Source organism: Rutidosis leptorrhynchoides, chromosome 11, assembly GCF_046630445.1.
Source record: "Rutidosis leptorrhynchoides isolate AG116_Rl617_1_P2 chromosome 11, CSIRO_AGI_Rlap_v1, whole genome shotgun sequence".
In the NCBI taxonomy this organism is placed as follows: Eukaryota; Viridiplantae; Streptophyta; class Magnoliopsida; order Asterales; family Asteraceae; genus Rutidosis; species Rutidosis leptorrhynchoides.
In genome coordinates this window covers 169,469,142-169,483,233 of record NC_092343.1, presented here as the reverse complement: position 1 = coordinate 169,483,233, position 14,092 = coordinate 169,469,142, and the positions used below count along the sequence as shown (strand labels likewise).

General features: G+C 38.1%; 1 protein-coding gene across 1 annotated transcript; it reads left to right on the top strand.

The window, feature by feature from the left end:
* The first annotated feature begins 680 nt into the window (after positions 1-680).
* Positions 681-1,523, top strand: LOC139875239 (uncharacterized). Its single transcript, XM_071862580.1, has 2 exons — positions 681-936; positions 1,066-1,523. Exons 1-2 carry the CDS (start codon positions 681-683, stop codon positions 1,521-1,523), a joined length of 714 nt encoding a protein of 237 aa, XP_071718681.1.
* The last annotated feature ends 12,569 nt before the right edge of the window (positions 1,524-14,092 follow it).

Sequence of the window (14,092 nt, the reverse complement as noted above, 5' to 3'; positions counted from 1 at the left end):
GTTGTCAGCAAAATTCATCTTTTACACCACTGCAGCCTTTGCAGCCGTCGCGCCCAATTTTACAGTTTTTAACCTCTGCGGATGCGCAGGCAGTACGTAATAGTTGGGGGTTCGGTGTCATTCCAGACGCCAATTCCCATTGGACGCCGATAACCGCAGAACAGCAAAGCACTGCACATACGGTTGGGCTTATAATGGCATATCCTCAGGTCTCGCAGGCATCTATGCCACAGGTTTTGGCACCTTTTCAGCTACCCGTATACTCTGCGCCGTCAAGCCTACCTTCTTTTCTAACGCAGCAGCCTTGGTTATATCCGCAGACGCCGGGGCAACCTTGGCAAAATATTCAGGGGCTGGCGAATCTCGTAAGCCAATTTATGCAGGCCGCACCTCCTGACATGGTCCACTTATTTTCGTAACTTGATTTTCTTCAGGATATGATGAAGCGTTTCTTCACAGGACTCAAAGGGGATCCTGTTAAACCGCCCTTTGAGCTACCAACCACCTTTGACAAGTTTCCTCCGCATATAACCGCATATCCGTTTCCATCAGCAACAAAGATACCTTACACGTTAGGTACCTACAATGGCTTCACTGACCCAGATGATTTCCTGCAGCGTTTTGAAGGCGCGATGCGCACCCAAGGGTGGGTTGATCCAATTGCATGTTAGATATTTCCCATGACGTTGCAGGGCATTGCGCGTGAATGGTTCAATAAACTTCCAGCAGGTAGCATATACGGATTCATGGATATGTGTACAAAGTTCTTGCTGCAGTATCAAAACCAAAGGCCGCGCAAATGCACTCACATTGAATGTCACGATATTGTGCAGAAACCCAAGGAATCTTTGGGAGAATTTCTCACGAGATATAATAATGAGTGCTTGCGCATACCGGACCTAAAGCCAGAACAGTCGATTTCTGGGCTGATACATGGTATAAGTACAGAGCGACATCCAACGCTGGTAAGGCATCTGCGCCATACAGTGCCAACAACTTATGCTGAAGCGCTTAATGAATGCCATGATTATATGCGGAGTGGCGAATATAATGATATTCCAACAGCTAGCTCACACAACGAAAGGAAAGACGACGATGATCGTTCGCGCGATCAAAATCGCGGTAACAGCTCTCACGGAAGATACCTTAGTGGTGGTCCTATAAGAAATGATAAAGGGCGAGCAAGCGGTGGTTTTCGAAACAATAATCAGCGTGTTATTAATAATCAGAATTGTGCGCTGCTCAAAAGCTTGTCTAAAACACCAAAAGAAATTTTTGCAACCGAACCAGTATGCGCAACCTTTACGGTTCCAACTCCACTGACAGAATTTGGCAAGCAGGATAAAACAAAATACTGCGAGTTCCATAACGATCATGGCCATGACACCAATCGGTGTAAAAATTTAATGGAGCGAGTGCTGGAAGCGCTACGCGCAGGAAAGTTAGATCATCTCAAGCCGCCAAAGAAAGATAAGGGAAAGGCCGCAGAAGAGAGTTTAAAAGCTAAAATGTTCGCATGGTAAAAAAACAGATAAAGCTAAAAGCGCCGATGTAACCATCAATATGGTTGACGCAGACAAAGTTGGCCAGCGAAGAAAATACAACGACTACCAGGATTGGGAGCTCATTCCAATTTCATTCCCTACCGTCATGTCAATTGACACAGCTAACGATCCTATCATCATCAAGTGCCGTATTCCTGATCACGGAATACAGATTAAACGCATGCATGTTGATACATGCAGTGGTGTCGACATTATGTATGAGCATTGCTATCATTTTCTTCCCGCAGAAGTCAAAGCGCAGTTACGCCAGCCCAATATTAGGCTATCAGGATTCTCTGGGGAAAGCTCGTGGCCGCTAGGCCGCATAGAGCTTGAAATAGAGCTTGCTGATGACAAGGATCCAAAGTTGGTTAGAAGCGAGTTAATTGACATTTATGTGGTCCGTTTGACTTCACGTTACAATGCGCTTCTGGGGAGAAATTTCATACGACGTTTTAACATTATACCCTCGGTGGTGCATGGCTTGATCAAGTTTCCTACTATGGGTGGAATTACTACAATTGCTTCACATCAAGCAACCGAGTTATGTTGTTCAGTTGTGCATGTAAGCATTCTCAGCATAGGAGAACAACTTAAAAGCAGTGCAGTCATAGCTAACCGCTTGCATCCGGACAAGCGAATCAAAATTAGCGCAGGGTTTTCAGCCGAAACTAAGGCTAAGTTGCGGAACATAGGTTGAACGTTAATCCGTCACTCACACCCGTTAGACAGAAGAAGCGGCACATGGACCTTGAGCGCAGTGATTGGTTATGTGCATAAGTTGATAACCTAGTCAGAGCAAACATTTTGCGAGAAGTGCGGTACCAGACATGGGTTGCTAACCCCGTGTTGGTAAAAAAGGCTGATGGTAGCTGGCGGATGTGCGTTGATTTTAAGGACATTAACAAGGCATGTCCAAAAGATAATTACCCCCTCCCAGAGATTGGCTGGAAGGTGGAATCATTATCAGGTTTTCGATATAAGTGTTTCCTGGATGCGTATAAGGGTTATCACCGAATCCTCATGGCTGCGGAAGATGAGGATAAAACTGCTTTTCATACGCCGTAAGGTATTTATTGTTATACGAAGATGCCTTTCGGATTAAAGAATGCAGGCGCTACCTATCAGCGCGTGATCTACGCAGCTTTCAAGCACCAAATCGGCAGAAATCTAGAAGCATATATCGATGATTTGGTAATTAATAGTGAAACCGAAGAAGAAATGCTCTCGGACATCCTAGAAACGTTTGTGTCTTTACGCAGAATCAACATGAAGCTTAACCCGCTCAAATGCAGTTTTGGGGAAGAGGAAGGCAAGTTTCTAGGTCATGTGGTGACTCCGCGGGGAATCAAGCTAAATCCCAAAAAGATTGAAGCCATTGATAATTTTCCATCTCCAAAGACAAAGAAAGACGTGCAGAGTCTAACCGGGAAGCTTGCGGCAATCACGCGGTTCTTGTCAAAAGCCGCGGAACGACAGTTACCGTTCTTCAATACTTTGAAGGATTGTTTAAAGAAAAAAGACTTTGTATGGACTCAGGAAGCGGAATCAGCTTTTCAAGATATGAAGAAGGTGCATGCTGAATTACCAACACTCACTGCACCAATAGAAGGCGAAACGCTTACGCTGTACCTTGCGGCGTCCAAAGAAGCTGTCAGCTCAGTCCTTATAGCAGATCGCGGAAAGGTAAGGCATTCTATTTTATTTATACATGTGAATTATTTATTTCGTGGTCAAATAATGCTGAGGTTTTCTCAGACGCAAGTTGCGGTCTACTTCGTAAGCAAGACGCTTACAGCAAGCGAAGTGAACTATTCACCAATTGAGAAGCTAGTGTATGCGCTAGTTCACACAGCGCGACGGTTAAATCGGTACTTTCAGGCGCACCCAGTTGTAGTTCTAACTGATCAGCCGATCAAATAGGTTGGTAACTACTTACTTTACGGCAATGTCCGGGAATTCCGCATTGACTAACGCAATCATTTTCTTTCAGGTACTGTATAAGCCTGAGATTTTTGGCCGAATGGCTAAATGGGCAGTTGTATTAGGAGAGCACAAAATAAATTTTTCTTCGCGAAGCGCGGTTAAAGGCCAGATACTTGCGGATTACCTAGCAGAGATACCCGGAGACGTTAAGGCATCGGCCGAACATCAGGATATACCCGCACCAATTTTAGCACCATGGGAGTTATACACGGATGGTGCTTGCAGTTCTGCTGGCGCGGGTGTAGGCATAATTTTAACTGGCCCGAATGGTGAGGAGCACACATATGCGCTGCGGTTTAATTTTGTTGTTACAAACAACGAAGCAGAATACGAAGCCTTGTTAGCAGGTATGCGGATTGCGCATAAATTAAATGTTAAAGTGTTGCACGCTTATGTGGATTCAAAGTTGGTATGCAGTCAAGTTAGTGGTGATTTCGAAGCACATGACATAGTCATGCAGCAATACCTGTCGCTTGTTCATAATCTCGCTGACCAGTTCGAGGCTTTTCAAATTTCCCATGTGATGCGAGGGCAAAACAAAAAGGCGGATGCGCTTAGCAAATTGGCTGCATTAGCCTTTGATCATCTGGGGAAAAGAGTTCTCATAGAAGAACTACACGCAAAATCCATTGTTATGATGCCGTTAGTGGCACCTGTAGAGGAATCCAGCTCAACGAGGATGACACCCATCATTGCTTTCCTGCAGGATGGCACAACACCCGCGAACTCTGTTGAAGCAAATAAAGTTCGCACCAAGGCACCAATGTATGCCCTCGAGGGTGGTGTCATGTATCGAAAGAATTATTTAGGACCACATTTAAGGTGCATTAGTCCAAACGAATCAGAGGAGGTTATACGCGAAGTTCATGAGGGTGCATGCGCTCTTCATTCGGGGCACAGGTCTATTGTGTCAAAAATCATGCGGATGGGTTATTATTGGCCTACCATGTATGCAGATACCACGTGCATAGTTAAACACTATGGGTCTTGCCAAATTCATGCACCTATCAGCAGAGCACCTGCGCATCCAATGATTCCAGTCTCCTCACCATGGCCATTCTGCAAATGGGCTATTGACATAGTCGGACCATTTTCAAAAGGCTGAGGTAATATAACCATTTATTTTCTACCATATGCTACTTACATCAATATCTTACGCATACTCTGCATACGCAGAAAACATCAAGCTTTTGATTGTTGCAATGGATTATTTCACAAAGTGGGTAGAAACAAGACCGCTGGCAACAAATTCAGGGAAAAGAGTGCGAAACTTTGTATGGGAAGACATTGTCTGTCGATTCGGTATGCCGAACGAAATTGTTAGCGATAATGGAACGCAGTTTATGGGGGATCCTTTTCGCAGTTGGTGCGTGTTAATATTAAGCAAACTTTCACATCCGTGGCGCATCCACACGTGAATGGCCATTGCGAAGTCACTAACTAGGATATAGTAGCTGGAATTAAGGCTAGATTAGGCCACGGTGGCATCGGTTGGGTAGACGAATTACCAAAGGTATTATGGGCGCATAGAACAACACCCAAAGCAAGCACTGGTGAGACTCCGTTCAGTTTGGTCTATGGATCAGAAGCTGTTGTACCCGCAGAGATTGGGGTACCAATGTTCCGTGTACAAAATTTCGATGAACAAAACAACTCAGAAGCTTTGCGGGAGAATCTTAATTTGCTGGAAGAACACAGACTCTCTGCGACAGTTAACGAAGCTAATAATAAACAGAAAATCGCAAAGTACTATAATCAGCGTGTGCGTTCGCGCTCTTATAGGTGCGGGGACTTAGTTTGGCGTCAGAATGATGCGAGTCATGCGGAAGACACTGGGAAGTTGGGCCCCCGATGGGAAGGTCCATATAAGGTAGTGGGAGCAAGCAACACCGGGACATACCATCTCGCGATAATAAATGGAAAACCTGTGAAACGCACTTGGCACGCGACATTGTTGAAAAAATGTTACATGTAGCTGGTTGGACCTAATCAATCCAAATGTTTAGCACATTATTTTTTCCTATGTAATTTCCGTCCATTTAGATGTATCGCGGTTGTAAACATGATTAATGCCAATTAAAATATTTACTCGCGCATACTCTTTTTGTATTTATCTTTCTTTTTTGTATACGGTTCCTGCCTACTTAAGGGGTGTCCTCTAGCCCCCGTGCGGCAGAAGCCTATTTGGTTACAAGGCTAGACACTAACGGCAGGTGAAGGGAATTGGTTTTCCCCTAACCAAGCGCCACGCAGACTAGATGGCTGCCAAGTCGACTTAAAAATACAAGCATTGGTTTGCTTGTGCGTGTTTACTCTCGCATTGGTTTGTTTGAGGAACTCTTAAGCGTAAAAGCATTGGTTTGTTTTTAGTTGCATTGCTTACCATACAGCTACAGTGCACCTCTAGCACATGACAAAGCAAGAATGCAGTAGCTTTTGAGTCTAAACTACTAAGGGTGTAATCGCTGAAGTATTGGTTTATTTTACGCAGCACCCGCATATCCGCGTGAGTTTTGGTTAACTTATGCGCATAGGCATGCGGTATAAATTTTGTTTTGATTCGCGATATACAAACAATACTACAAAGACGCATGCAAAAGATACAAATATGATATAAACGTTTAAATATACCATTACAATCATACACCTGCCCAACACGGGACTTATGGCTCAAAAATAATAATTACAATTGCCTGCCTAAGCATAGGACTTACGGCGCAAATGGTTGTGTTCAAATTAAAACTCTTCCTTAAGGAATCCATCAAGCGGCATGTTCAGATCTGCAGCAAAATCATTTATTAAGGGGATTGGGATGGACTGGATGGCCTGCTCAGCTTCTAGGAGCACCTCAGCTGTACCCTCTTTAAAATATTTCCGAACAATGTCAGGGTACGGAGGCGTGAGGTCGCAACCTTTGATCACCTCAAGCATCACCTTGTTGCGGTCATGCTCCTTCACCGCATCAACGTAGGCATTGAACTTATCGGTTACGGGTCCCGAGTCCATCACCTTTTGCGCAATGGTGGGAAGGGAGGTGCGAAGCTTCGACAAGTTCGCCTCTGCCAGCTCGCTGCAGGTCACCGCGTCATCCTTCTCCTGGCACACCTTTTCAAGTTCTAACCGCACACGTTCGGTCTCTCCTTTCGCCTAATCCACCACCTCCACTAGCTTGCGGTTTTTCTTCCTCTCCTCAATCAACGTGGTTTTTGTATCCGCTGCAGTCGCCTCCACCATTTTGCGCGCCTCTTCCGCAGCATCCCTGTCTTTCTTCACCTGATCAACACCCGCCTGCTACAATCCCAGCTCTGTTTCTTTCCGCATGACCACTTGGTACAAATTGGTGGGACGGCGTACTTGATCCGCAAAAATTCCAAAGAACACAAGGCTGTTTTAGACAAAGGCATTGTACGCTTGGTGGAAGGTTAGCGACACCAGTTGATCGCGGAACTCAGGCGGGAAAATCTGTTGCAGAAAAGCGGACTGCTCTGCAGCATTTTCGGCGGAGGACTGGGTGAACCGCGTCAGATTCGCCAATCGGAAGCTACCGTTGTAGAGACCCGTCCTAATCCATCTGGACGAATACATTACATTTGGTTACATCGCGAGGTACTTGACCTCTATATGATACATTTTACAAACATTACATTCATTTTTAAAAGACAATCTTTCTTTACATCGAAAGTTGACGACATGCATACCATTTAATAATATATCCAACTATAATTGACTTAATAATAATCTTGATGAACTCGACAACTCGAATGCAACGTCTTTTGAAATATGTCATGAATGACTCCAAGTAATATCTCTAATATGAGCAAATGCACAGCGGAAGATTTCTTTAACACCTGAGAATAAACATGCTATAAAGTGTCAACCAAAAGGTTGGTGAGTTCATTAGTTTATCATAATCACTCATTTTCATCATTTTAATAGACCACAAGAATTTCATTTCCAGTTCTCATAAATATACGTCCCATGCATAGAGACAAAAATCATTCATATGGATTGAACACCTGGTAACCGACATTAACAAGATGTATATAAGAACATCCCCTATCATTCCGGGAAATCCTTCGGACATGATAAAAATGAATTCGAAGTACTAAAGCATCCGGTACTTTGAATGTGGTTCGTTAGGCCCAATAGATCTATCTTTAGGATTTACGTCAATTAGACGTGCACTAATTCTCAAAATTAGTGATGTTCCCTAATTCTTAGGCTACCAAGCAAAAAGGGGCATATTCGGCTTCGATCATTCAACCATATGATGTAGTTTCGATTACTTGTGTCTATTTCGTAAAACATTTATAAAAATTGCGCATGTATTCTCAGCCCAAAAATATAAAGGGTAAAAAGGCAAATGAAACTCACCATTCTGTATTTCGTAGTAAAAATACATATAATATCATTGAACAAGTGCATGGTTGGCCTCAGATTCACGAACCTAAATTAATTATATATATTTATATGTTGGTCAATATTTGTCTAACAAATTAAGTCAAGTCATAGTGTACCACAATCCTAATGCTCGAGACTAATATGCAAAAGTCAACAAAAATCAATTTGACTCAAAATGATTTCCAAAATTTATACATAATTATAATATATTTTAAATATCGTCGTTTTATATTTTTAAATATTTTTAAAAGATTTATTAGAGTAAATAATATAATTCATTTATTAATAAATAAAATTTCATATTAAAATTTATATACTAAAATATACTTTTATATATATTACGTAATAAAATTTATAGAGTTCATTTAATATCATAAAGATAATATTTATTAAAGTAATTTATTACACGTAGTAAAATATATTTGTATCACATATTTATTTGATAAAATAATATCTATAATAATAGTAAGTAAAAGTTGTATTATTTTGTAATAATAATTATTATTATTCTATTAATTAAAATATCAATATTTATAATTTCTAAAATAAAATGATAATTCTAATTATAATAACTTTAATATTTATGATACTATTTAATATTATCTTTTAAAATAATAATTCTATTTAAAATGATAATAATAATGATATTTTATAGTAACAATGACATTTCTATTAAAATGGTAATTTTTGTTAAAATGATAGTTTTAATATAACGATACTTTTAATAATAATAGTAATGATAAAAAATAATAAGAACGATAATTTTATCTAAATCATTATCGTACAATATTTAAATTTCATCATGATACTCATACTCATTATTTCTTAATTGATTCGTTTAATAGCTTTTAATCGTCTTTTATATCGTTTTCATGTTAATGATAATAATAATAATCATAATAATTAAGTGTTACTAATATAAGTTTTAATAATAATAATACTAATGATAATAAATATTATGAATATATTAATGATAACACTTAATTATAACTTTAACGATAATAACGATAGTAATAATAATAAAAAAATAACAATTTTTAATGATAATACTTTTTATAGATAATGATAATAATATCAATAATAATAATAATAATAATCAAATAAAAATTAGGACGACGATAGTAACGACGATAATAATAATCATTTTTAATAATAATACAAAAATTCAATTGATTATAACTTCTAATTCGTTCATCAAAACCATTCGATATCTAAATGAAAATTTCTTAATTTTTCGCTAGCTTTCCAACGACATGTATATCTTATACCTTATCTTAACCGCATATGTAACTAATTTAGGATTCAACATAAGCTATCTAATGGCAATATCAAAAATACAAGCATGCATAATCCTATATATACTCGAGTACTAGTCAGGGATACTCTATTAATATATAAAAGTTAAGTTATGAGTGCTCACGTATCAATATTGAGATTCAATATTGCAGGAAAGTACATAGACGCAACGAATATGATAAACACTAGATTGACCTCGCAAGCATAACTATGAACCCTACCTATCACCTCCATAGCTATAACCCATAATTTCCTTAGCCCTATCCTACTCGAAAAACTCATTTTGAAATCACGCAGCAGAACCTCGTAGTAGCATTTTATGTATAATACATAATAATAATAACACTTAATACTACTAATATTAATATCATAATAATCTTTTAATAATAAAATTAATAAATAAATAAAATAAATAAGTAAATATTACGGAGTAATATAGAGAGAAAGAGAGTTTGAGAGTTGATGCACTGAACCAAAAATGTTCGACTTTATAGTGTCTAATCCATCCAACCATCCCATGCGATCGCATGGGATGTGTTTGGTTTCATCATGCGATCGCATGATAGATTAAAATAGCTGATCGCATGATAGATTAAAACAGCTGGTATCTAGTTAACTTTCATGCCGACACTTTGTTTTTATATTATAATATATATAATATATTAAATTTATATAATTAATTATATATTATATTATATTTACATTTATGGTAAAAATGTAATTTTTACTAAAATAACACGGATGTGGTCTCATGACTCATGTACCACTTTCGGTTTTTCGAGCGCACTTTCGTACATTTAGAAAACTAGCCTTTTACGTTACGCGACGTGTACCTTTAATAATAGTTTGATTTATCCATCAATAAATTACCTTGTAAAAACGTATCTTATAAAATTTGAGTGTTGTGGTCATTTGCTTCTATAAATTAGTGACTCGTTGTTTACCAAGCTATATTATTCTAAATTGGGACGTTTTATGACTAAGTTAAAAAATATATATATTTTTATTTAAAATTGTAAATTTGTACCTAATAAATATATTTGAAATATTTTAACTAATGATATAATATTTAGCCTTTCAAAACCAAATAGATTTCAAAGTTCATTTTAACTCGTTTTTAAATAATATTAGTTATTTTACCAAATAATGTTTTTAATATGAAAACTAAAGAGTTAATTTATCGAGAGACACGATTTAATCAAGTAAGTACACTTTTGAATTTTTAAACGGAAATGATTACTAACTTTTGACTAACTCTCGTAAATGACACTTTGGCGAATCACATTTACCAATTATTCCGAATACCGTTAAAAAGGAAAGGTTTTCTAAATCAAAATGGACCTCTTAACAGAGACTCGTAATCATAATTCAATGTAACTGTTAAATCACTCATTTGATAACATCTTCTAATTCCATCGATAACTATTTGAATATATTAAGAAATAAATACGTTTATGTAAAGTATTATACGTCTAATACTTGGTTAATATTTTCAAGTTATAATATATACACATATACATATATAATCAGATTTGTTCATATAATGGTTCGTGAATCATAGAAATTTGGTCGAGGTTTAAATGAATGTATGAACACAGTTTAAAAATCTTTGAGATTCAACTTACAACTTTGCTTATCGTGTCGGGAATATATAAAGATTAAAGTTTAAATTTGGTCAGAAATTTTCGGGTTGTCACAACCGTGTGGTGGGGTTGGTGTGGAATCGTAGTCAAGATGTATCGCCTTGTCCCTGGATGTGGCGGTAGCTTCAAGGTCCGAATTTTCCTGCGGCGGCGTCTGATGCGTCTCCTCAATATGCTCTGCGAAATAGTGATTTGTTAGCACACAGAAGCTACTTTTTGCGGTACTAACCTAAACAAAGCAAGAGATTCTTACCATTAATGGGGGGAGGCAGATCCGCAGACGCTTGCTCTACGAGGACAAAGTTGTCATTTCGCATGTCCTCCCTTTGTTTTGGAGTCAGCTTCTTCTTCTTTTGAGTAGTTTGAGGGGTTTCGGTTGTTTTACGCTTGTTGGTTGAGGTCACGGGTGCGGACACCTCGTTTTCGCCGGTTCTCTCTTGCTCCAGCGGCTCGTTAACCTTTTGTTTGCGGAAAGAGATACCTGCAATCTCCTCGGCAGTGAGCACTTTCTTCATCTTCATCTCTGCAAACAAATGCGCACAGTTAGAACATATAAGTAGGCAGCAGCTGTTATATATTCACATGCATTTATGCTATTCCTACCCTTGCCAGTCGGCGAGATTATGGCTGGGCGCATGTTCTCCCATGGCCAGTGCGCAGATATCTTTACTAACCGTAGCATAACATTCCCATACGACCGGTGAACAAGCTGTGCGTTAGCGCACTCCGCTAACATTTTTGTTTCCTCATCATCCAGGATGGAGGTCTTATTTACGTCCTTTGCCACACTTTTGCACCAGATTAGCGTTTGCGGAAAGCTGGCTCCAACAACTGATTGGTCAATAAAGAAAAAAGTTTCTTTCCAATGACCCGCATTCGATTTGGGGGTTTTTGTGAAGTTTTTCCGGGCGAAGAAGGTAAACCAGGACTTATGGTGGGTAGCTAGACGGTATAGATGGCAGAACACCTTCACTAGTGGTACCCTGTTTAGCGCGGCGTACCACATCTCAAATAGCACTATTTTCCCTATGGAGTATGGGTGTAATTGCCCTAACCCTACGTGGAAATGATCTAGTACGCCTAGAAAGAAGTTTGAGGGTGGAACCCTAAAATTCCCATGTTTAAACGCATGCTCGTATATCGCTACCTTCTTCTCCAGTGGTTTGTGAGCACGTTGGTTAGAAAGGGGTGGCACCGGATTATACTGTGCTAACGGTGGGTATTGTTTAACTAAAGAATCTATATGTTTTTGCTCTATTACCGATACTACTCTATCTACATAAGTCTCATTTGCCTTAGTCATTTTCTAAGAGTGATCGGAGAATTACTAACCTTTTGTAGTTGGTCGGAATATATGGGATTTGATCGGAATTGATTTTGCAGCGTATTGGAGAAGCTTGAGGCAGAAAAGTAGAAATGAGGATGAATTGGGTCTATTTATTGTGGGGAATGGGTGTAGTGGAGTGAAACGGTTTCATCGTGGCCATACACGTGTAACGCAACCGACGGTCGACATTTTTTGCATGCGCGTGGGCTTCTGTTTGTTGTACCCAATGTTGAGAGCCTGGCCCACACGCGCCTACTCACTGTCACTTTATATCTTGTCAGTCGAATGGGCTTCTGTGACAGTGACACACATTTAATGACCTCGAGTCGCACGCGGAAAATTTAATGCTGGCCGTTTTCTTGTTTTTCTCTTTTCTTTTTACTTTTTCGCTTAATAGTTTGATATCATGACGCTCGCGTCACATAACATCAAACTGGGGGGACATAATGATACCGCAACCCGCATGCGCATTCTATACGTATGCGGGCAATCACTAGCGTGCGTACGCATGTAATTTATATGCGGTATGCGGTAGTGTGTTGAATGCCTTTGTTCTCGGCATGGCAGTTACTTGGCCTTCAAGCATAATATCTTTTCCATAATTACAACCGAGATTCGGTGGAGTTTGTTATGGATAGGATTATCACAATCTTGGACGGTTCTAGAATTAGGGTTTGCCTATATATACTAACCCTAATTATCATTCCAGGGACATCACATTTATGTGGCTCACAATACGTAATCACTATCATCGTTCATCAAAAGTTAACAGGTTAGTCACTCTCGACGGTTTCCTACAACCTTATTTGAGCCTTCGATCGACGATCGTCATCGAAGGTGGACTTAATCACCTAGCCACCCCGCCGACATCATCATGTCGGCCAGGGTTATTCACGGTAGCGGGACCGGAGAGCTAAGTTCTAAGATCCTTAAACCCCTTTAAAACGTATCGAATATGTATATTGACTTCTTGGAAAATATATGCACGATCAAGTATTATAAATATTATTATTACTAATAAAAGTTACCATGTATTATTATTAACATAATTAAAATTAAAATTATAATTACTATTATTATTGTTACTACTAAAATTATTATTATTACTAATATTATTAGTAAGTATTATCATTATTAATAAAGTTGTTGTTATTATTATTATTATTATTATTATTATTATTATTATTATAATTATTATTATTATTATTATTATTATTATTATTATTAATATTATTATTATTATTATTAAATCATTATTATCAAAAACTATCATTTTAACATTTTTATTGAAAACATCATTTTTAGTAAAATTGTCATTTTTATTAATGTTATCATTATTTTTAGTATCGTTATTATTATTTTTATGAATATTACCATTATCATTATGAATATTATTATTATTATTACAAAATAATACAACTCTTTATTCATTATCATTATTAATATTATTTTATCAAATAAAGACTTATATATAGAATATATATATAAAAGTATAGAAATATATAACAATTGAAATAATATATATAAACTTATTCGATTACGAGTATATGTGTTAATATATATACTTGATATAGGTTCATGAATCCGAGATCAACTCTGCACTTGTTCAGTGCCGTCATACGCATAATTACTATGAAATACAGTATCGTGAGTTTTCATAGCTCCCTTTTTAATTGCTTTTGCAATATCTATTTTTGGGCTGAGAATACATGCAATGTTTTATATCTGTTTTGCAAAATAGATACAAGTACTAAACTTAATTCTACGTGGGTTAGAATCACAAATATTCCCCTAACTTGGTAACGTAATCTATTGGTCTCTGTACCGTAGAGGCGAATCCTATTGATAGATCTATCGGGTTTGACAACCCCATCCGGGCTAGTCGCGTTAGTAGT

Excerpts from the sequence above, each read along its gene's own strand:
- LOC139875239 (XM_071862580.1), top strand. The coding sequence starts at position 681 with ATGACGTTGCAGGGCATTGCGCGTGAATGGTTCAATAAACTTCCAGCA. Across the intron at positions 937-1,065 it reads GATTTCTGGGCTGATACATG|CTAGCTCACACAACGAAAGG; the intron begins GTATAAGTACAG and ends ATATTCCAACAG.